Source organism: Lates calcarifer, linkage group LG12 (assembly GCF_001640805.2).
Source record: "Lates calcarifer isolate ASB-BC8 linkage group LG12, TLL_Latcal_v3, whole genome shotgun sequence".
Classification (NCBI taxonomy): Eukaryota; Metazoa; Chordata; class Actinopteri; family Centropomidae; genus Lates; species Lates calcarifer.
Window position 1 is genome coordinate 14143499 of NC_066844.1, and position 24832 is coordinate 14168330.

The 24832-nt window shown below is 42.4% G+C and overlaps 1 protein-coding gene across 1 annotated transcript in view; it reads left to right on the forward strand.

Moving 5' to 3' along the window:
• Positions 1-1662: 1662 nt before the first annotated feature.
• Positions 1663-24832, forward strand: part of sema3fb (sema domain, immunoglobulin domain (Ig), short basic domain, secreted, (semaphorin) 3Fb) — a 59426-nt gene continuing 36256 nt past the window's right edge. Inside the window, 2 exon segments of the mRNA XM_051074520.1 lie at positions 1663-2101; positions 4215-4394. Coding sequence (XP_050930477.1) covers positions 4277-4394 — 118 coding nt within the window. The 5' untranslated portion in view covers positions 1663-2101; positions 4215-4276.

Genomic DNA, 24832 nt, shown 5'->3' on the forward strand with positions numbered 1-24832 from the left:
TTAAGCATTTTAATCGTCATTTTCCGTGTACCATCAAATGAATTACATTTCTCACCCTTTTCCAAATCAATGGGTACATAACCAAGATAAGACTTTTAATTTCTGATAAGTTGGAGCCAACAATCATTACATTGTCTGTGCTCTAAGTCACTAAAATTAACTTGGCAGGTCAAATATTCAATAGAATGAAATCAGTGCAATGCTGTAATAAACTTGTAGAGATGAAACTTTTACGCAGTGAATGGTAACGTTAATATAAGTAATTTCACCGTTCGTTAAAAGTATGACTAATGAAGGTAAAAGTGTGTATGTGAAAATATATATCTCAAGTCACTCACTTGTTGATTGAGAGAAGAAGAACACATGTAGGCACCATTTAAGCCAGATCCTGTCGAACATTTTCCCTCCATACCTCATGTGTGGGTGGCAGATGGTGGCTCGCTGGTTGTCACAGCGATATAAGATGAAAATACAGTTGACTGATCCAAAGCAAGCAAACACCTCCTTCGTGAAACACACTCTGCCATACTATAGCAGCTGTAGAAGGAATAGGAGACCTGACCCAGAACTGATACATGCATACATTCACACAGCAGTGTCCTTTTTAAAAAAATCAGTTTTCATTAAAGAATGAGTTGTTAATATACTGATAATTAATGTATACATAAAAACAGCCTTACTACATGCTACCTGCTACTAGCCCATAGGCTACGATGTCTGTCATCATCATCTTTTCACCATATACAGCCTCGCTATTCAGCAATTACAGCTGCTCTAATCAATATTTTCACTTTACAATTGATATTTTTCTATATCAAGGCAAGGAACTTGCACCTGCACTTTTTTTGCAGTATAAATTAGGCAAACCCAAACCATGTTTTGGATAACAGTGGATAACATTATAGCCAGAAACACAACTCCAAATGAATTCTAATGTTGGTCCATATCTTCTCAATGTATAATGAACAACACATTACAGGATTTCAAAATGTCATACAGTTTTAGAAATTAAATCACCACTCTCTTTAATCACCATGTTATTTAAACATTTATGCTTTGCAGATCAGTTATAAGATATTAGTAAGAAACAACTTTTGGGTTGCCAGGTTGTGCAAATTTTTTTGTCTGCTTAGATTATTTGATCATGGATCTCTAAAAATGATCTGCTAATGATTGCGTTTTTCTTACCATGTTTTATGGCCCTATTTCAACATTTATGTTTTTATAATTGCTTGATCTTATGGCTGACACTGAGAAACCCACGAACATCTACAATAGCATCACTAGCAGACAAAAAGCACCATAAAACACCCCAGATTTTATTCTTAGTAATGTCTCATCACTTATAGAGAAAATCAATCATTAACCACCGATAAAGAAATATAAATATACAGCTTATAAATGTATTAGTTACCTTATCAGAAACTTTGTGTAATAAAATCATATGATTGATTTTTTTATTATTATTATTATTTTTAAATATCATGGGAATAAAACTTCACTGTGTGACCATTGGTTTCCCTGTCAGCATACAGTGTCTACTGTGTATAATACGGTAGTAAATCATGCGCCCCCCCCACCCCGGCTGGCTGATGGGCGGCTCGGCTCTGCGCTGCCCGCCCTGTGGGTGTGTTTAAGGCAAATAGGCCTCTGCATCCACCTGCTAGCGCCCTGCCTCCCTACAGTCAGGAGCGCCTAACTTTCCTGAGGAGCACACGCCGCATGCCTGGACCTCTCTACACCACAGGGACTTTGTTTCCAACTGCTTTTTCCCACGAGATGTTGATCGTGGTCGCGCGACTACAACATCTCCTCGCCTCGCGGTCTCGCGCAAGATTGAACTAAGAGGGAGAAACATTTTCTCCCTTTTCAGTTTCTTATTGTAGACACTGTCAACTCCGGGGCCAATAACCGCGCAGTGTGCGCAGGTAGACAGGCTGCTCTCCTGAACAGGGACTGTCCAGAGGCAGCACCGGGATTTTCTATTGTTTGTTATTGATTTCAACTTGGAGGCGAAAGTGATCGATCTGTTGGAATTGTTTTATTAAATGACTTAAAAAGATTGGATCTGAAGTTACATTCGGAGATCTGTAACAACAAGGTAAGCCTGGTTGAATTGTTGTTTTTTCCCCCCTCATCATTTTCTATTTATTTTTTAAATTTCCTATCTTTAACCTGCTTTATTGTTACTGAAACAAATGGTTACCTGTCTGCATCTGCGCCCTTTTTTATTTTATCATTAGCAGCATGCCCCAGTATCTGCTTTATTTCCTTTCATATATATTTAAAGGAAATGTCAAACCATAGATTATATTTCTGACAGAACACAGCCTTAGTTCTTACTCGAATCATTATTGCTATTTCTTAACTGCTGTTCAGTTTACCGTGCGCTCTAATACCACACCAGACTGTTTACAGTTCTGTTATCCATGTGTAGCCAAGGCTGCCAGTCTGTTACACACAGATTTCCGTCTATGTTATGTTTCAGCAACACTGACAGTTTTTTGCATGCATTTTGTATTCTTCACCACGAAGAACAGGGCGATTAAAAAATATATACATTGATAAAAGTTTTATATTTTCCTCATTGTCAGCATTCATTCCAGAGAAAGAGGCTTTTTTTATTTGTCTCAGTTGTTGTGAAATGTAACAGATTATCATAGTGGATCTTTTATTGTCCACTGAATAGAGCAGCAGGATTCAGGAGGAGTGTGATGTTGCAACTTAACACACTGATCCCTGTGACCGACTTGTGGTTTCTGGTTTTTCTTTTTGACTATTTTACTTTTTGCAGTATATTTGTCCAACACGTGAGTTTATAACTGGCAGACAGAAGCAATAAAGAAGCTGAGAGCATAAGAGGTTGTATTATGCTCGTCTTTTTTTCCTGAAGATATAAAGCTATTTGGATCAGTGTAAGATACTCTGATGGTTATGTGTTTCCATAAATTTGAACCTATGTATTAATTTTATGACACAAAATTACTCAAGAGGGGGTCGGTACGTTTATCTTTATAGTATAATGTGAGTGTAAGTCTTTCCCAGTGTCTTGTTTGATTTCATCTGCTTGTGTGAAGGACTTGGCCTCTGTCTCAGAATAAACAGCTGGATGGTTAACAAATTGTCAGTAAACAGCCGGGGTTTAAACAGCTGCTTATGCTCATAAAACCCACTCCAGCCGAGCAGTCTGAGAACTCTTTGGCTCCGCCGACATCTCGGAAAGGTGTGTATGAGATGGAGACCCGGTCCAAATGCCCAGTGTTTGCAGTAGAAACATTGGAGATGGCAAGATTTGTAGAAAGATCCCAGCATCTTTCTACAAATCGTTGAGGTCTTGAAATAGAGTGTGGTGAAAAAAAAAGAAAAGAAAAAAGTTTCATCAGACTGCACAGGGTCTGTCTGTGGAAGTGGCAGCATGGTAGAGATAATTAAGTGGACCAAGAGTGGATTTGATGGAGAGTGGCCAAGGGCAGGAGGTGACCTGTTGGACAAGTGTCTCTGATGATCAGTGATGTCTGGGTGGATCACTGTGGTTGCTCCCTGGTGTCTATTATTCATTAACTCTAAGTCTTAATTGATGGTCACCACTGCATTGTTTGGGAGACTTGTTAAATGGTCCCCGTTAGCATTTGTCATCACCTCTAACCCACTTTCAGCAAGAAGTTAATATTTTACGGTCGATGACACCTATCGTAATTCTTTCTGTAGTGAGCGTGAGGACGTGGTATGACCTGGCATTAGGTGAAGCCATAATTACAGAGCAGCACACACAAGTGTGGTGTCACGAAGTAGGAATGTGTTTTGGGTGTGTGGAGGGGTGCAGAAGAAAAAAGCTCCTCTCACTGGAGTCAGCGTGATGTTTCCATCAGTTTGCCACACTCTGAAAAACAAACCTAATTTTTACCAAATGGGTAGTGTGCATACAACTCTAAAACCTTGGCTCCTCCGCATCGGGACTCATCACTTTTGTGAAGCTTCCAGAGATATGTGTGTGTGAGTGTGTGTGTGTGTGTGTGTGTGTAATCTCCACCCTTCAGTGCTGCGTCACCAAAACTCAAGGTGATGGGGCCCTTGGGAGCTATTCATCTGACATGTCTCATAAATGAATAAATAAAAACACACATATTGTGCTGATTCTTTTTTCTTTCTTTTTTTTTTAAAGCTGTGTTAAGTTGAGAAAGCATCCTCTCATGAGTTTCTTTTTGTTCCTGCAGAGATTTAAAAAAAAAAAAACAGAAGTCCGTCTTTGTGTGCTACTGGAGGTTGGTCGACCATCATGCAGCTGGACGGTCTGTGGACGGTCCACACCCTCCTGGCGCTGTCCAGCTTCACCCTCGGGAACCCAGTGAGCAACGACCCCTTGGCCGCACCTCGTGTCTTCATCTCCTTCAAAGGTAGGAAGCCTGAACCTCATCCTTCTTTCTATGTATTCCCACCTGCCTCTGACTTCTGGTTTCTCAACTTGTGTTGTCATATTTCCAACTCTTCATATTCTGTGCTCTTGTCTTAAAAAAAAAAAAAAAAAAAACTCTCCCGTACATTTGCTGGTTGAATGACTGATGATGTGACATGTGTATAATTGGAGCGATTGTGGCTTTGATAACTATTGAAGGTTTTTACAGAGGAAGAACTTACAGCATCACCAGACTCTCGTGTTACACCGCAGAGCAGACCACAAACAAATCATGTAGTTCTCATTTGCTGGCCCCCCTCCCCACCGCCCTCCTCAGACCTCAAGGCATTGTAATAACCACCAGATGCTTGCACTGGCCTATATTGTACAAACAATTAAAAACACAAACAGTGAGACTGAGCTGGAGATGTATGTCTTGTTCATACGCATTTTGGAACAATATACATGATTATTGTTTTAGTTAATCAAATGCAGCGTCTTTATCCTCAATCATCTTTATTATGGAATCCCTAAATTGGCTCCACAAAGATATGGGATAATAAGGACCATGTAATAACTCTATGGCCATTATGTGATTATTCCCTGGTGAGGCAGACGTGTACTTCAGGGGGCTGTGTTTGTACATTTCAGATTAGGTGAGATGGGTTGCCGGGGTTCTGAGGGGTGCACACAGAGAACACAGAGAGAGAGAGAGAGAGAGAGAGAGAGGGAGGGAGAGAGAGAGAGGGGGTATTATCAAGAGCAAATTGCCAGGATCAGCCAAGCAGAGCGACGTCCCTGAGGCCTGTCCTGCTCGGAGATCAAGCCTTTGATTAGCATCCAGAGAAAAGCCGAGGCAGCGAGCGGCAGTGGCAGCGGCAGCAGCAGCGCCCCTGTTTGCTTTGCTTTCCATTTCCCAGCGCTCCCTCGTACAAGTTGACTTAATTAAGTGGACTGGCACAGTTCATTGTTGAAGGCGTTTTCCTGCTTTAATCAAGTAGGATTTAACACATCAGTGAGCGCACATACAGCGCTCAGCAGTTTTTTCATTTTCCAAATATCATTTTTAGTCCATTCTTAACACAAAGGCTGTGTTGTTTTTAGAGAACTGTGTAAATTGTGAGTGTTTTTTTTTCCTCTTCTAAAGGTTTTACGCAGACAGGGTTTTGTATTGGTGCATCTTTGGATGGCTGAACTCAACCGAAATATATTTGAAAGCAGCAGACTACAGGCACTATTCTTCGGCTGACAAGCATGGTGGAAAAAGCTCGGCTCTCCTGCTTACCTGTGTGTGTTTGCCTCTCCAGTCAATATGAATTTCACAGTCTACTGCTGCTGCCTCTCTCCAAGGAATGCACCCCCCTCTCCATTCAATATTATGACTCTCTCTCCCTTAATTGCTTTTTGAGAGGCCCATGTAGTCCTTACCTTGGCAAGCTGGCGGCACTTCCCCTGATGCATCTTGATGTGTTAAGTTTTTGCTCGAGCTGTTTGGGGAAGGCAGTAAGCCTCTCAGCAGCAACTTTAATGGAACGCAACACCACGACAAGTGTGGACAATATCCAGGTTTTCAGTGTGAGACTGAAGGAAAGAATGTGTTAATTATCAGTTCCTGCTTTATAATTATTGATCATTATGGCATCGTGTCACACTGTGAAGAAAAACTCAAATTGCAGCTATAAAGCTGAACATCTCGCTCAGCGTTGAACTAAACACATGTTTCAAACTGATTAACTCAGTAGCCGAGGAGCGAGGTTAAGAACCATGACCTCCATTTGGGAGGCCCTCACTTCCCTATTAAAGCAGGCAGAGTAAATCATAGGACCTAATTGCTTTGCTTTGGCTTCATGTAGTGTGCACAGCATTTATGACAGGAACAACATCTTATGTGATATTGAAAATAAGAAGGCAACACACTCTCTGCACACAGAGTATGAGCTGTATCCTCTTACACACATTTCACTAAGATTAGAGTTTGTAAAGTCTGGGGGATAAACCTTGGAAGTAGACTTTGTTCAGGCTTATCACGTCTTCTGTGCTAGTAAGCGGAGGAGAAAGGGCAGAGTTAGCAAGAAGAAAGAAGTCTGACTCTGAGTTTAGACAGTAAATAGGTGTAATCAGTGTCAGATGAGCAAAGTGAGTGTTTTGTCGAACGAGGAGAGGGAGTGAAGCAAATCTTCTGTAGATAATCAGCTGATATTTTAAGGTTTTGAGAAAGGACTGCTGTCGCCAAGACAGAAATCATATCAAGTGCTCTTCCAGGAAATGCTGAGAATGTGCAAGTTTAACACACACTCTTCTATTGTGACTGCTGGCATGTGGCATAAGAATACTGTCCACTAATAATGAAGTCAAGAGATTTGATTATACAGTAGTTCACTGTTAGTGGACAGAATAATGAATCAATCATGTTTTTCTTTAAGGTTTTTCAAGTGTTTTTTTAATACATAATTTTGTAATTAAGTATCTGTAAGTGTGTATTAATAACAAAAAAAGCTAAATGTGACAACGTACAATTGGAACAAACTTATGGACCGTGTGACTTTAATATCTACTGAAGCCTCCACTGGAGAAAACAGATCTGTGTGGAGCAATAAGTAGACTGTAACCCTCCACAAATAACTACATGACACAAGCAAGTGCCATATTTTGATCCATCATTTGACATTTTACCTTTGCTTTTTTTAATATCATTTTCTTCTGCAGTGGTTTAATGGCACTAAAATTAGCATCACCAGCTGTTTATCTCAATGTGCTAAACTCCTGTTATTCGTCGTAACGGTAGTGGATAAAAACTCACATTAATTAGCTTTATCTTAACTCAGATAAAAACCAGGCTATTGTAATAATCATGATTTGTTAGCTTTTAAAATTTATTCATTACTGTAAATTCTCAGACTCCTGTAGGTGTGTAATTCAGTGACTATCACTGTTTTTTATTTATGGAAGTACAGCTGTAGTGTAGTGAAGCCATCATTCAAGACTTATTTGAAAGTAGCACGGTCAAATCGGCCCATTTTGTAAAGCTGTCCATCACTGAATTAACATGTGAAAGGATTGTGTGAGAGCGTCGCCTCTCCGTGACACTCCTAAGTCATGCAAGTGCTTTTGTACCGTAAATCCATTAAGTGGTCAACTGATTTATATGTGCAGTTTTTTAGATCACGAGGTGCAGAAAACATCCCATTTTCTGAATGGACAAAGCACTCCAGGGAAAGTTATGCCATGCTGTGTTTTGTAAAGAGTGTAACATTACTTCTGTTGGCCCACATTCCCACTGTGACATATTTGAGTTCATGCATTAAGTAGATCCAAATCTAAATCCATGCTTATGGCTCCGCTATTTCAGGCCTTACACCACACATGAGCCTCATCTAAGCTGCCACGACTTCATTCACTTAAATCAATCACAAAGCATCATTTTGCTATAGTTAATGCAAAATCCAAGCAAGTCACTGTCTGTGATTTTTATGCAGTTGTTTATGTGTGGCTAAGAGCTAGAGAAAGTGGTGACTAAGAGCTATCAGTGATATCCTAGAGATCCTTATAAACAAGAGCATTTCTCAGTCAGCATAGATAAACAGACAACAGGTAAACACTCGTCCAGAATGGACAGAGGCACGAGGTCAAGAATCTCTGTGCTTGTAAATATTCACTTTGAAAAGCCACTCAGACGTCATCTGCAGCTGTGGGTGGAGCCACGGCTTGTGCCACAAGAAGCGTGTGAGAACTAACAGTGCAGCTCACACCTTCTCTCAGCTGGTGTTACTGAAATTTGAAATGGCTGCTCTGGCAACTACAGCCATGGAATTATGTTCAGAGAGTACAAAGGAAAAGTCCTTTAAATGCCATAACATCATAAGGATTACAGCACACCCCCACCTCCCAGAGTACACACAAGGCCAAATCCACCAGGACGAGACCAGAATGTGGGTCAACTTTGCCACAATACACACACTGCACTCACCACTGGCAGTACAGGTGGCAGTAAAACGAAGCCGCTCTGGCTCATCGTTATTCCAAATATTTCTCATCTGCACGCCCTCCTGTGAACGGCTAACAGCAGGCTCCTATTTTTACTCCTCAGCGAAAGTCTTTAGTCTATATCGGGTGTGAGTGTGTGTGTGGCTGAGTGTGTTTGTGTGGGTGGGTGGCAGCGTAGAAGGTTAGAAACTCCCTTATGGGGTTAATTCTGGTATGTGCCAGCCTTTGTTATGCAGTAGTTATGTTTCTGAAGTGTGTTTTGTTTGGCTTTTAATGTCAGGGAATAACAACAGATGAGGATTAAATCTGAAAATATCAAATGTAAAAAGCAGTTTAGGAGTGTATCCATACAGTGAAGTATTTGTTTAGATAAATCAACAGTTTGCTATCATTTCATCTCTGGGCTTGCCCCTTTACAGCACCTTGTCACTAGTAAATGTTTAAGCTGTTATTACTGCTGTTCACACAATACATTCCACTGGTCACTTTCTTCTTTCTGCTCCAGAGGTATACATGAGTGCTCAGAATTATCTTATGCCCTTATCGCTGACCTGATTAACTATGACAGCATGCATTTTGGAGGCCAGAGCCGAGCAGTTTAATCAATATTGACTGTTTGAATCATCAACTATGATGTGGTTTCTTTGGCAAATTTGCACCCAGGCCCCTTTTGGTGCACTATGAAGTAAACGCAATGTGATGTTATCATCACTGATAACTTCCTGCTGGTTGCTGGTTGCTGTTTGCTGATGTAATTTAAAGGAAACCTCAAGTGCACTGGCACACCTTCGACCTGACTGTAATATTGCAGTACTGTTGAACCACACGTAGAAGCCACAAAACCACTACCCCAGTGGTCTGGCACTGCTGCTGATGTTTGTGTGTGATCTCTAATTACTGTTGTGATGGCTGAGTCCATGTATATCCCCACGGCAGCAAAATAATGACTGACAAAGCATTGAAAACCACTATTACTTTGGCCATGTCCCAGACCTCAGCTTGTCTCCACAGCAGCAAAGCCAGGTTATATTTAGTGTAAAACTCTCTTCTCCCTCAGCAGGCACACAGCAGTCATTTGTAGCACTGTGGTTAACCATTGAACACAGTCGGCAGGGTGGTGATGGTGGTTTAAGTGCAAACGCAGCTTGGTCCGGCACAACTTGCACTCTGCTGTGATCTAGCTGTCAAGAGCGTCACTTAATTGTTAGGTCCTGGAAGGCAAAAAGCCATCCTGAACTGTGAAAAACATTTGGAATTTGATTGAGTGGGTGTAGAGAAGACAGCGCATGTTGAAGCAAAATGAGGCTGTGGTGTGAGGTCTAGTCTGAGCCCAGTGTTCCAGAAACAGTATTAATCCTGTGCCACACATGAGTCAAGAGCTGGAGAGTCCCTTTTAGCTAATGTGCAGAGGTGTGTGTGTGTGTTTGTATCTGGGATGTAACCCAACAGCGGCTCCACAAGCAAAAGGAATTTGTGTCACATTTCATCCATACATCACTGTGGAACAATATAAAATTCATGACTTCACGTATTTATTCATTTAATTGACCAGAAAATGTACACCTCCCAATTGTCCATGCAGCTCAATCAAAATAATGCTGCAGCAGTGCTAAAATGAAATGTAATTGCTGGCTGGCCAACACTCAAACCAGAGACATGGATTATTATCTAGTCAGAAGTAATAGCAACACTGTATATGAGTAAAGTAGCCTCAGATTGACAGGTCAGGAATCCGGGATCGATTAGCTGCTAGTCTGTGACCTCAACTCTGCCTCCTGTTTGGCTAGATGACTGATGGAACCATGATTGCATCTTATTTCTGGACCAGTTGCTAAATTGTTTTCATTGGAATGCAACGAAGGTGATATTGACAGCTGGGGGGGTGGTAGGGGGGGAGTAAGTGCATGGTGAATGGGGTATGGTCTAAAGCACAACACTGGTGGGACTCAGTAAATCTGTGTGGATGGTGTCTCAGTGTTTAATATAATTCTGACACAAATTTTGCCTGTATTCCTTTTAAAGCAAAGCTCTGCTCTCTGCTTGATGGTATAAAAATTGATCTATATTTAAGAATTACACCAGGGCTGCAATTAATGACTATTTTCACCGTTGATTAACAGTGACGATTATTTGCTTGTTGGGTCTATGAAACATTTAAAAAAGTGGAAAATAGGGTTAATCATAACACTAACCCCAACCTAACCCATCCATCAGATGTCTTGCTTTGTCTGAACAACTGACTAATACCCAAGGATATCCAATTTACTACAGTGTTAGAGGAGGAAAAGTGGTTAATCCTCATTATTTAGAAGCTGCAACTGTTACATTTTTGGTATTTCTCCTTTACAAATACAGTAACTTCAATGGTTAAATTACTATCAAAATAGGCGCTGAATAATTTTCTGCGAACCAACTAATTGACTACTTGCTGCAGCTCTGTTGTACACACATCAGTAATAAAAAGTAATGTTGCGTGTCAGTTGCATGATTGCACTTAAGTGTGGCCAAATTCATCTCCATAAAGCTTTGCAGTTAACCTAAGCTATTAAATCATCCATGTGTGGCGGTATTACAGAAAACAGCACAGCTCCCATTCTCTTTCTCCTTGTCAGGTATATGTGTGGGATGGACGTGTGATATTCCTCAAAAGGATGAATATGTTGGCACCTTTCAGCACATTGCCCCTGAATCCAACAGTAATCTCATGTGTGTCTCTGACGGTGCCAGTTTCCCTCGTCAAATAAAATCACGGTCACAGTGTCATCTCATAGCTGTGTCAGCCAACCATTAGTACTGTCTGCGCCTCCCACCCGGCGCTGATGCTGCGGCTCCTTGAATATCTTTTATCCTTTCCTTCCCATGGCTGTTAAATGCACACAAGCCATTCTTTATGATGGCCCATGAATCGAGTCATTGTATTTGAGTGTTATAGAATATAGCCACTTGGCACCTTGCTCTACTTGATTCTCATGCCATATGGCTGTGAGGTTGTAAAGTGTATCGCAGGCTACTTGGGTGGTCCTAATGTTTGATTAAAGAGGAAACAGTATCAGCAGTTGGATTCTCTTTCTCCAACATCTGGCCAATAGTTGCTGAATATATGTACTGTGTGTGCAGGTGCACAAGTGTTAGCAGGTAACAAGGCTCTTATACATCTCTAGGGGATTCTTGTGGAGGGGAAACTGAAGGTGACAGAGTGGCGTCTAAATATAGTCGAACTTATCATTGAATGCCTGGTCTCTTGCTACAGTTCTGTCTGTCTTCCCTCTCCTACTCATTTCTCTTCCCCTGGCATGGGAACAGCAGTAAATGTGCAGGGACCAGGGTGTTTGGGATTCCTGGCATGGCAGCACCACTCTCTTTTAGCATCCGCAGAGAAAGGGGTATGTTGTGTTGCGAGCATGGTGTTCCCTCTTAGGTTGGAGTTTCACCTGTGGAGCAGCGTCCTGAGTCGGGTTACGAGCTCTGTCATTGCCTCGCCTCCAGTGAAACCAAGATCGTCTCTCGAAAAGACTGAGGACCCAGTGTTGTCTGTCCGTCTTGTCTTTCATGGGCATGTTGTTGCATCTGTTGCCCCGCCCCCCCCTCCCCGGAATCCCTCCTCACCAGACTGGAAAATACTAGCCAAATTGTCCATATACTGTGAATCACTTTCTCCCCACCGGTGCAGCATCTCCTTCCATGTGTTTTTATTTATGGAACTACAGTTGTTCTTCTTTTCCAGCTTTACATGAAATGGCCAGAACTACAGAATTTGAACAACCATTACGAACAGAGCTGAGCTGATGCAATTATGCCTTTTATGTCAATGCAGAACATGGGTAAACATGTTGAGGCTGTAAATGATTCCACATGTTAAAGCCAAGTAATAAGACAGTGCTTGGTTATTTCCTGTAATCACAAAAGCTGCTGGGGTAAGGTTGTTCTGTCAGTATGGTAGCTGGAGACCATGTCAGTCACATCGTGGGAGCCCTTTCAGGTGTGATTAAACTTTTCAGTGAGACTTTTCAGTGATGTGGAGAAAAATGTCAGTCACCATCTTTTGTTATTGTACTTCCCCTTTGTTAAGGGAACTGATAACAGATAATGATGTAGTGTTCTCAGGCTTGACATATTGTTTGAACCTCGCAGGCAACCAGATTCATCTACGCCTGTGATTGGGTATCTAGCACACCTGCCAAGCGTCAAGGTTGGTCCTTTTTCTAGGTGGCATAATTAAGACTTCCTGTGGGATTTAGTGTCTTTTCTCACCTGTGAAAACAGGGCATTAGTGGAGACTGGATAAACAGGTTGAGGACTTAGACTGGCTTTTGTCTCTCCATCGCCGCTGGGACTGAACTCTGTATATTCTTAGTGCTAGTGTTTCTCTTGTGGCAGATTAAGGTGTCAGGTAGAATAATGGTCCAGACGGATTAAACATGTTCATGGATCCAGCTCAAAGCTGCGCCCAAGTTTCATAAAGGGTTCATGTTTTAGAATGTGATAATAACAATACCTTTCTGAAAGTGCTATGCAAGAGAAACAGAATGAATTAAGACGCAAAGTTGATTTGACCCCAATCATCATTTGGTTAATCACAGACAAAATGTGTAATTGTAGCTCTGAAGACAAGGAATTGCTTTTCATATTAGGCGCATGAAAATGTAGATGACACAGAAGTTTTGGCGTCAGCGGTGCCCTTGTTGTGGGCCCTGTCAAAATTCTCCCTTTAGCTTCTGTACTAGTCACCCTGAACATTGCAAACCGCCTCGTCTTAAACCTCCACAAATTCTCCTGTATCACCTCTCTCTCCTCCACTCCCTCCGCTGGCTGTCTATAGCTGCTCATATCAAATTCAAAGCCCAGCACTGGCATACCACGCTTGGAAGAGATCTGCACCGCTGTGCATCCAGGCCTGTGTCTCCAGCCATGCACACCACACCGTTCCCTCCCTGCTCTGCGTTAAGGTGCAAGAACACTCTCGGCTTGGCTCGCACTTTGCTACAAAAAGCCAAGTCATCACTTGTTTGCTCTTGTTCCTTCCTTCTGGCCTTTTTTGTGGTTGTAGGCTTGAAAGTCATCTTTTCAAGCAGTACCTCGTATCACCCTGAAATCTCTGAATCACATCCGCTCTCATCCCTCTTGCTCAAACTAGTTGCTCTGTCGGTATCCACAAGCACTCAAGTCTGTGGCTACTACATAGACACTGCCTAAGGATGTTGTGCCTCTTAGCCAAAAATGCCAGTAAAGGTTTGCTTAAAGTGTGTCCCCATGCTTGTGTAGCTCCCTGAAGACGTTAAGTGTATGGATGTTTCTCAGAGAGGTCAAGTGGGAGGGCGTGACCCTGACTGGAGAGGTCAAGGCCACCGCCCCCGCCTCTGATCTACAACCTCAACATAATTTCTCACCCTCTGTCAGTGGGGGATCGAGTTTCAGATGCGTCTCGCCGCCTACACTTCTCAAATTTGTAACCAGTGATGTGACCTCTTCTCTTTGAGGCCTACAGGAAATACACCATGGCTGAGACACCGCACTGAACTGTAACTTCAGACATAGGCAGAAAATAATTGTGTGTCATTTACAGATTACGCCCAGTTGATGCATTTTATACTGCAAGTACAACTGAAATGTTGTGTAGAACAATCCCTTTGTTTGTAGCTAAAGCAGAAATATTGCATATATTAATGGCTTATGCATTAGGCCTTGCAAATAAAAAATGCTTTCACATTTTCATCACTTAAAAATTTACTATGACTAATATCTTGGTCAGTGAATTCTGTATTATATAATTTGTAAATTCCATCAGGAGAAGCTGGAGGGCATAAAATGAAAGAAACATAGGTTTTTAGGGAACCAAAGACACGCACCAGATAAACAGAGCTTGTAAATAAATTGTTTGCAATTCACTGCCACTTAATCTTTGTTTCATGACAATCTTGATAGAGCTTGTAAAACTACTGATTACAAAAGTCACGTAAACATTATGTCATGCCAGTGATGGTGAAGTAATTTGCTGACACGGGGATTAAGTAAGTATTAAAACAGCTGAGTGTGTTCAAAACACACAGCTACAAATGCCGAGTGTGCAAGAATGAAAGCCATGCATAAGCTAGATAAATTGTTCAACTGCAACTCATTCTCCATGTCTGATACGTCTGGTTGCCGTCAATCAGCACAGTTTGCTGCATCGATTCGGGTGGATCACATATCAGATCAGGAGGTGAAACAGAGACTGATCGGAGCCAGATCTGATGTAATTTGGCTTTGTATTGCGGTTTCAGAAAATACTAACCTACATGTTAAAATACAGATATAGTGCAGCTCCTCTCCTATTCTATGAGACATATCAACATTCTGAGCCTCTGTGCTCAATATCAACCCATACTCATGTGGTTTTGTTAGTAAGTCAGAGGGAAAGTAATTTGCACAAACCATTCTGATTGTTGTTGTAGAGTTCACTCACGCATGTTAAAAGTAAATTGCAGTCAGCGTTTGACCCAACCCTCCCAATCCTCTCAGCGTGTTTGCTCCCCTCTTCCCGCCTCCTCATCTGGTCGGTGATGAGGTCATTCACTATTCCACTTCGGTGAGGGGAAATGAGGCTGTTTGGAAGACACACTGAAGAGTTTAGTCCACAAGAGCACTCAGGCATTAAACAATGTGTGCACTTTGATGCCTTTGTTGTGGTGTGGTTTTGAAATGCTGATTTGGAGATTTCCCTATTGCTGCCTCCCGCCTGTTGGTGGAGTAGGTGTTAATTGCAATGCGTGGGGATGGACTCTCGTCCGCGTCCATTGAGGTCTGGGCCAGGGCCAGCGGCGACCCCCCGACAGGCTGTTTTTTGTCAACGACCTATCTTTTCAGGCCCCCTCCTGCGGCGGTGCCTCCTCTTGATTGGTGAAGGAGTGTAAAAAGAGGAACCCTGGCATGCAAGTCCCCTTGTTGATGTTGTTGTTTGGCGTCGCCCACATACTCTTACGCCTGTGAAGGTCCTATAGCTGCTGAGGCGTTTGTGTAGGTTTGCTTCTTATTCACAGAAGTTCATTCACATTCTGGGAGACCTGGGGGTGGGCGTCAAACTGGCATCAGGCCTTTTTTGTCAATGAATGCGGCGCGCAGCATCCCGCAGGCCTTTCTCTGCGCTGCCTATAGATTCCTCAGTCCAGGTCCAAGGAGCACCACTGTGGAGTTGCAAAGGGAGGACAGTCGGTTTAGAATGGAGGTGAAAAATGAGGTCCCCGCATGGAGGGAAAATGAAAGTCAAGAGGAGCAGAGGGGACTGTTTATATCCTCCTCTCCTGCCTGGCACTTTGCCAAACCAATAGTGGGCGATGTGTTGCAATATGAAAGCACAGGGGATTATGAGTATCAGGGGAGATGTTTGTGAAACTATTTAGTAATACCCTAATGTTGCTCACTTTGTTCAATCACTCACTCCCCTTCTTTGATTCTCTGATCTCCCTGCTTGTCTGAGCGGGACGTACATGCGCCTGAGCTCTTCGAGTCCTCTCATTGTTTTGTAAATCTTCAGATGAGAGGGGGTGGTGTTACTGTGTGTGCTAAGTCCCTGTTTGACTTCTTAACTCAGTTGCTTGTTTTCCTGCTTAGCTCTTCAGTGGAGGGTTAATGAATACTTTATTACCACTTTAATGTGTGGATCTTAGTGGTCGTATTTAATTTCCCCCCCAGGGACGTCCTGTGGCGTTTCCCAGAGTTTTGGAGCAGCCTACTTTGCATTTCCTTTCTGTGAGAAGACAAACGGGCCTGGAGTCCAAGATGAAGCTCTCTGACAGAGGGAGGGTGAGACAGAGAAAAGAGGACAGAGAGGAGGAAGAGAGGCAGGCAGAGTGTAGGCTAGGATTTCACTCCTACTTCTTTCCCTCTGAGTTCTGAATCAGTCCAAAATCTTTCTCGTGGGCTACAGTGTGGATCAGGTTTTACCCCTACTTGTCTTCTCCCACCTTCCCAGTTTTGACATGCTTATGTTTTATCTTCCAGGGTGGAAATAAAAGACAGACAGCCAGGGTGCACAGTGAGGAGAGGAATGGAGTTGCAGAGAAGTGTGGAGGGAGTTTGTTGGATGAGCTTTCCAGGGCAGAAAGTTGCACACACAGAAAGTCAGTAACTGTAGACTGTTGGACACGTCCATATTCTGTCACTTAGCTTGGAGTTCAGCTCCACTGGTGTGTAATCAGGCAGCCATCCATACATTTGTCACCATTGTGGTTGTGTTTCTGCTGCCTTCACTGCTTTAACAAACTTCCCAACTCCACCTCAGGTGGCTAATGACTGATATCATCACCCACCTTTGCAGTGTTTCTCCTCTTCTGCTCATAACTCTGTCAGACAGAGCTCAGTAATGTCACTCAACTGTAACAAGTGTTTGCTATTTTAAAGCCTGTAATTAAGTCAGTTATACTCCCTTTTTCCAGCATAGTGCATGACCGGAGAGAAGTTCCTGGGGGTCCCCATATCCCCCCTCTGTCACGCGCTGGACCCCGCAGTGAGCGATGGCTTTTTAATAGAGGCCTTCCAGCGGGGAAAAAAAAGAAAAAAAGAAAAAACAAAGCTAATGGAACCAACCCAAGGGAGTATTTAAAAGACCAGCAAAAAGAGCAGTAATGAATAAGCAGCCCTTCCTGTTTTCTTAAACGTGGAAGCATCATTGAGTAAAGGTAATTGATCGGAACTAATTAGCGGTGGAGAGATAAACGATGCTTAGGTGAGATGCGGCACTTTTAATGACACACAGAGGGGATAAAATGCACTGTGGAATTAACTCTTCAGCGGCTGTGCTGTGGCTGCAAGCCCACTCTAATGCTCCGTCACATGTTTGTGTTTGTGGGTTAATCTCCAAGACACCTTAGGACTCAATGGCTGCTGTGGGTGGAAATTGTTAGTAAATTAAGTACATGTTCCGACATCACTCTTAAGTTGTTTTTGAGCCACAGGTTAGCCTTTCATAAAATGAAGTATTGCATTGAAAAATAAGGCTGTTTTTCTTGGGCTTTTGGAAGGACGTGGCAGGTGCTTTCTGTGTGTTAAATCACACACTTGTTGCATGTGACAGATTGTGTGGTCATCAGCTTTGACACAGACACAATGATAGTGTGATGCCCTATGTGTCCATGGCGTCTCACCAGCAAGAGCACACATTTTGTTTTGTTTCATGAGAGAAATGAATACATTGTCTGCATCAAAAACTTACTGTAACTCATAGGTAATTATGTGATGACGCCATTTATTATGATTTGCATGGCTGAAGCAAAGACAGGAGTGTCTTCTGGCTACAGCTAAAGCAACAGTACAAAAAAGCCCAGTGAAATTAAATCAACAAGGGAGTATAAACCATGGGATTCTTAAATTATACACTGTTTGAGTTGCATAATATTGGCTTGCTGTTTCCACCGTGTCAAAACATGGCAGGAAGAACAACGCCTTACAGAATAGAAAAGATCCAAGCTGTGTCAAGTTCTAAAATAGTTTTAACACGCAGACAGCGGAACTGCTGATAGATGCAGCGATGAGTCTTTTCACAGCTGGGGCCGACCTCTGCCTCTTCACCATACTTACTTTAACATGTCCCCAGTTCTCTCTCTTAGCAACGTGCCTCGGCTGCTTGGCAATGGTTGCCACTTGAGATGTCAAGAAATTTCACTTTCATGCATTAATCAGAGGGTAAGTCTGAAGCAGCACTGAAAAGAGCTGTCATGACCGCGGACAATCACCGACACACCTGATAGTTTACCTGTCAAACAGTTTCCTCTCCTTTTTAATTCTCCTTTATAATTATGAGTTTATTGTGATGGATGCTTTCAGGTGATATTAAATGTGTGCTGATACACCTGTGGACATTATCATTCCTTTTGTCTCAATGGTCTGTGTCTCACACGAGGCCTAGAGTGAGTATTCACTTACAGAGTAATAGAACTTAATTGAATGCTATTTGCACAAAATATAAAACTGTGCCAGAATACCTTTATATTCTTCCTCTCTTTAATCTGGCAGCCAATTGATTTCAACAGAAGTAAGGAGTGACATGAGATGAATGTTATGAAGTGAAGAGCAACTGTTAAATGCTGCATTTCAGTGGAACTTGAAGCTGCAGCCTTGATTCCAACTTCATCCCTCACTTGCTTGTTAGGAACAAAAAGGTCTTGAGGTTGATTGTGATAAATATCGTCTGGAAAAAAGGGTCCTTGCCGGCAATACATCATTGTTAACCTCACCGGGCTGTGCAGTGAGTGGGATATTTATGACTTATCTCTCCTCATGTCAGGAAAGCCACTTGGAGAAACTGCTGTTATAAAAGCTATGTATTACCTTATCTTGAGAATATATAGTGAATACATTATAATGTGCACATGTAGAAATGTCTTTTAACTCATTCTTTGCATCATAGTATGACAGTGAGTGTTCCTAGAGCTTTTGCTTTTAACCGCAAACCACTTGTGGTTTACACAAATGGTGACTTGGATAATATACCAAGTCTTTAAGGGATTTTTCCAATATTAATACATGTCCTGCTTCCTTAACTACAAACTGCAAACACTGTGCTGCAGACCATATCCCAAACAATGATGCCATTTTTCAGATTTTACAATGTATCTGTCATGCTGTACCTCACAATCCCCTCAACATCATTGTGGTGTGAAAATCTACTTTGAGAGGCTTGAAAGTTGTTCGAGATCACGACCACTTTAATGTTTGTCAAAATTATTGTGGTATGTAAATGCAGTTGAGAGTTATAAATAAAGGGACGGTCAAATTCACATCTCAGAGTCTGTGTTTCCACGCAGTTTGTCTTGAAGTTGGAGGTTTAGTAAAAATAAACTGAGCCTGATGTTTACTGGAACTGTTTCAACAAGTTTTAAGCCAGTGCAGTTAAATTTTCATTCAGAAAAGAGGAGACGAAAACCTGCTCGGAAGTAGACAAGAAGCATAAAAAACCCGTTCCTGTTGTGTGGTTTGGAAAAATGTTGGCAGTAATTTAACACATGCATGGTTAGTACTAAATGGACTAAAATATGCAAAGGCTCTGGCATGACCCTTTAATGGTGATGCACACCAATTAATCTCCCACTGTTCCCAGTGGTGATACACTGCAGTTAATCACACTTTGTTCCCAAATATTTTCTTTGCATTGAACTCTCTGGCTGAGATACAAGCCATACATCTCTGATGAATACTCCACATTCTCAAGATAAACTTGCCCGGGGAAGCAGATTACTCTCTCCTCACACAGAGGCTCCAGAAGAGCTCTGTTTTGACTTGTCTCGCTTAATTGCTGTGTCAATTAAAATGTTTTTCAGACCTATCATGCGGGCGGGGCAGGGGCCGGGAGACTGGCGAGAGGCTCCGTCTGTTCACAGCTGTGCATTGCCTGCAGTGCTGATGCGCAGAGAGAAAGAGAGAGAGAGAGAAAGAGAGAGAGAGAGAGGGAAGTGAGGTTGGAGAGCTAAAATAGGTGTGTGTTCCTGTCCAGATTAGATTAACATTTTACTCTGAGACAGCAGAAACGGAGACACACCTTTACCTAGATGGAAATGCAAATAAATGATTTAATCAACTGATAATAAAATGAACGGGTGATGTCACTTAAACAGGAAAGGAAAGCCTGTGGCAGTTTTCCTTTTTAATCTAACTTTGAGCATATTTTTTTCTAAATGACGTGGAATAATTTGAACGTTATCTCTGTTGATTCTGTGTATTTACTGTGCCTCAGTGGGGCCAATGATAACATGCCATATGACACGTTGGAGCTGAGTTTTGTTCTGCTTGGCGAAGTGTAACCAATCTATGAATGTGGTCTCCTTTGGGATGAGAAGGACAGACCAAATTTACGGTTAATTGCTGGGTGTTGTAGGGCCACGAAAGAGTGTGAGAACGAGGCAGTTCCCTCCACAGTCGCGTTTGCTTGTTCTCTCGTGCTTAATAGTGACTAACACCAGATCTAAATTTGTTTGTAAAGGGGTTAGCTACAGAGGCATCGCACATAACTACACCACAGGCTTATGTGCCCCTCTTCCAAAATTTAAAAACATATCGGAGATAAAGTGGCGATGTGACACCATGTGCAAGAACTTTGATTGTTTTTTTAGGCTGGTAGAGGAAGACAGCATGAAGAAAGTTTTAAAAAGGCATTTCTCATCCTTTTCAGTGAACATACATTCCTGGCATATTCATTACCTCATGCGAGAACTGAGGAGGATGAAATTAATGTCACCTGATTCTTCTTAATAAACCACTGTCTAGTGTTTTTGCGACTGATAAGCCTTCTAACTCATGGATCACCAATACTGAACTTCTAAAGATCATATTTAACCTTTCTGTGCCTGTAGCAGCATGCCTCCAAATGCAGACCCCTGTGTTTTTTAACACCATGTTATTTTTGGTCTGAACACCCACTAAGGTCTTCGCTCCAAACAAAGGCCCTCAAGGTCCTTCAAAGCCGAATATTGCCTCAAACTGGGATAAAGCTGAGCTAACTGCAATTATCTCAGTTACAGGAGGGCCCCAAAGTGCTTTCCTTCTCTTGTACGTTTTTTTTTTTTTTTCATTTTCCTCTTTTGGCCCTTATTTATCTGTTGTTTGTGTCTCCAAGTAAAGTAATTTTCCAAAAGGTCAGTCTCAGACTTTATGACAGTAAGTGAGTGAGTGCCTTCTCACTGACAAGCATTCTGGGCCTGGGATGTTTCCTCCCCACTGGTTTCTTGTACTTGCCATCTAGGAATTCACTCAGAACAAAAGCGTGTGTTTTAGCCACTTTGCAATCTATACTTCCGACCTCTCCCGTGGCTCATTACCTACTGCCAGAACTGCTCAGGAGGAGAGCTGCAGGGTCACAGAGTAGGATATCCTGCCTGTCAGTCAAATGTCAGGGCTGACAGGTGAGTCTTGCTGTGGCGGATTTAGATCCAAGTGGAGAAAGACTGGCTGGTCATTAAAATCGTGCAGGGAGGCCGAGTTTTGATTTTTTGCCGGAGTTCGGTATATTTCCATAGCTGTCAAGCTGCTCTGTGTGTCTGCTGCCATGTGCGGATGTCACCTCAGGCACGACTGAGTCGAGAGTGACAGGTTTCCTGTGGGTTAATGAGGAAGAGGGATGACGATGTGGGGGGGAGAAGAGATGAGGAGGGGTGGGCGAGACGTGATCAGTTCTTCTTTTGTAGGAGTGTTTTCTTTTTAGTAGACTCTCTCAGGCTTGTGTCCCAGTGCTGACCCAGGGTCATGTGGGATTAATATTGTGACCAGTGGATGGATGCAGAGGAATTTGATTAAATGAACAATTTCCCCCCTCAGAGTAGATTCACCACAGGATTTAGAGTGGTTTTAAAGGAAATGCATGCTGGGGCTACGACACCCTTCCTCTCAGCCCAATGACCCTGAAAGAATATGGTATGGATTTCTCCTCCTACCTTCCCACCTGTAACCTCATTGGCACTGGCCCTCATTGGCACTGGGACATATATTGCAGTACACTGAACTTGTTCACTCCATTCAGACTTTTCATTTGCTCTTCCCCTCCCATAAGCACTCTCCTCCCTCCCCTCTTACTCCCTGCTGCGTCCTGCTGTCATGCCAGCCCCAAAAGTTATAAATGACTGTGGATTTGAGAGCCTTTCATGGGTTTGTGTAGGGGAGTCCTTTTGTAAGCTTCAAATGTTGGGGGTCAAAGCAAGGCTATCATGCACCCAGAAGAATTATGGATCTGTGAAGTGCGAGTTTGTTATTGAAATGATAAAAGGAAGTCCTAGAGGGATAGTATATCACACCACTCCAAAAAAACAACCAAACGGTTGTTAGAGGGAGTGTGGACCTGTCAAATAACACGGGAGAGTGTTCACAAAGATACATGAACTTTTTTTTCCTCCACCTGGTTGTAGTGTAATTCTACTGGAGGGCAACAGCGCTGACCTCTAAGTGCACTCAGTCTCTCTGAGAGATTGCAGTTTGTGACAGACCACGATGCCGCCCCATTAGCTGAGATAAGGCGGGCAGGGATTGAGAAGCACAGATCAATGAGTCATTATGGGGAGTGCAGAGCTCTGGCCGCAAACGCTGCCAGAGTGCGATGCTTATAGTTGTGGCTTAGTGGCAACACTGCCTGGGCAATCCCTCAGCTGCTTCCCACCAACCTGCAGTGAGGCCGTCCTGGTAGAAAAACCCTGCAGGATTTTCTCTGGATTAACGGTTGATTCCATGTCAAATATGCTATCCAGGAATAATGAGAAAGGGCATCAACCTTTTCACCTGACACTTTCAGATTGCCCAAGCCAGCCAGTAGGTTTATTACCTTGATGGGGTTTACTTTAATTCCCATTTATGGATTCTGCTTTTCTGTGGAATGCAGTGGTCACACTTAAAGATTGACTCTCCTCTTTGCACCATGGTTTCGGGTGTTCTTTCATATGAAAGGAGGATTTAGCTTCTACTGAAAAGAAAACTCACTGGTAAAAGATACTTAACGGGTGTTTTCACCACTGTTAAAAGGTTTTGAAAGATTTATCAGAACTTATTTTCATAGTTTTGGCCATGAATCCTGTAAGTCATGATAACATTTTGCCCAAGTAAGTGCTGAAATCTGGGAAATAGATGATTTTTGCTACATCAACATCTGACAGGGCAACAAACTAATGGTCAAACCACTTTATATACTTGACTTATATACTACAAATGTACAGTTTGGGGATAGTTTTACCCCGTGTTTTTTCTCACAAAGAAGAGTAGTTGTAATAAATCAGACTTTAACACTGCAGGGTCATTGTTGGCCTCTTGTGATGGCTCTTAACTGTTTAAAGCTCTTAATGAAAAAAGAAAATTTGATATGTGCTCTAAACAGCGACGTCACCGTATGAAAGATGATGGCCACTTGTTTGTTTACTGTGCGACCAACAACATTATGCTGTCATGCTGGTCTTTTGTGAACCTATGTTGGCAGATGACAGCGAGATAGATGCAGCAATCTCTTAGCATCAACAGTGTCTTTATTCTAGAAATATGTTGGTGCAGTTTGGTGTGTTGTGTATTGAGACCCCTCCCTATTGCCATTCCCTTGCACAGGCTGCCTATTTAAAATGTCCTATCTTCCCTTAGGCTCAATGCTTTCCCTTAATAGCCACTCCTCTGTGCTCCTCTGTGGCTACATTTTGGCTGATATTGATCAAACTTGAAAGGGGAGCCCTTAAGTGAATGTGTAAAAAGTTCTGGTAATCAATGATTGACAGTTGGTATTTCCTTCATCAAGGTCACTTTGCCAATTTCAGTGTATAGGAGAGCTGCAGGGCAATCAAATGAGGAGTGAGAAAGAGAGTTTGTTTTGTCTCTTCAGATTTGGCTTCACCAGAGGGTGGTCGAGCTGAGAGAATGACTTTCAATCACAGCGGTACTTCAGCTCCAAGAGCAGGACAGAGCGCGGCTGAAAGAAGAAACAGGGAAAATCGATCTTTGTGCCACTAGCATATCTGTGTCTGCTATAATGCTGCTGTGGCAAGCTGTTTCAGTCTGCCATTACAACTCACACAGTTCAACTGGGACACATTTGTCGTGCTGTTTTTGTGTAGTTAAATTCAGTCAGAATGAGTAAATCACACTTTTGAGTGTGTTGTCTTAGGCATTTGATTCTTGTAATATATACACATTGATGAAAAGAAGATGTATAGCCCTGTAGTTAGAGCTAAGCCAAGACAACCTGTAGAATTGAATTTCACCTCTAGAAGTTACTACATCCCAGTGTTTAACCTGGTTGCACCCAAAGTTACTAAATACATTTTGACAAGCACATTTCCTTCTAACGTGTTTAAAAGCTGTTTGCTAAATGAGGTCCTGCTGGGCTGTCAGCAAAAGGTAAGACCCATCAAGTTAACCACTTAGCTCTGCATTTGAGATCGCATGTCTGTGTTATTCCCAGTGTAGACAAGCAGCAGTTTAGTTTTTAAAAGGTCCCACCTCCTCAGATTAATTCTGTTTGGCTGGGAATGTGAGAAAAAAAGGAGAAGCCTCCCCTGATTTATAGAGCACATTGCCTGAGTTCAGGAAGAAATTGAGTGTTTAAGGTGGGTAAGAAGAGGCCATACTGAAGGGTTATAGAGGGAATAAAATGAGGATGCCTTGGCCGGGTGTCCCCCTTTTCTCTGCGAGGGCTGAGGTTTTGGTCAGCAATGCCAAACCAAACACCTCCATATTCCACCTCGTAGGAAACAATATGAACCTTTCACATCGCTTCTTGCTTTCTCTCAATCTGTACCTTCCATCTGGAGTTACCTCATTTTTGCTTAGTGTGCTTGCTGGTTTTACATTTGTAGGAACTGCAGTAGGAATACACTTTTTCGGTCTGTATCCATTACAGACTTGCTGCAGTTCCCGATTCCATTGTGTTTGAATTTCTCCAGCTGCTGCATGTCTAAACCATCACCAGTCACACTTGTTGTGTGCGACGTACTTAACTTGCGTGAGTAAATGTGCCTGCTATGCATA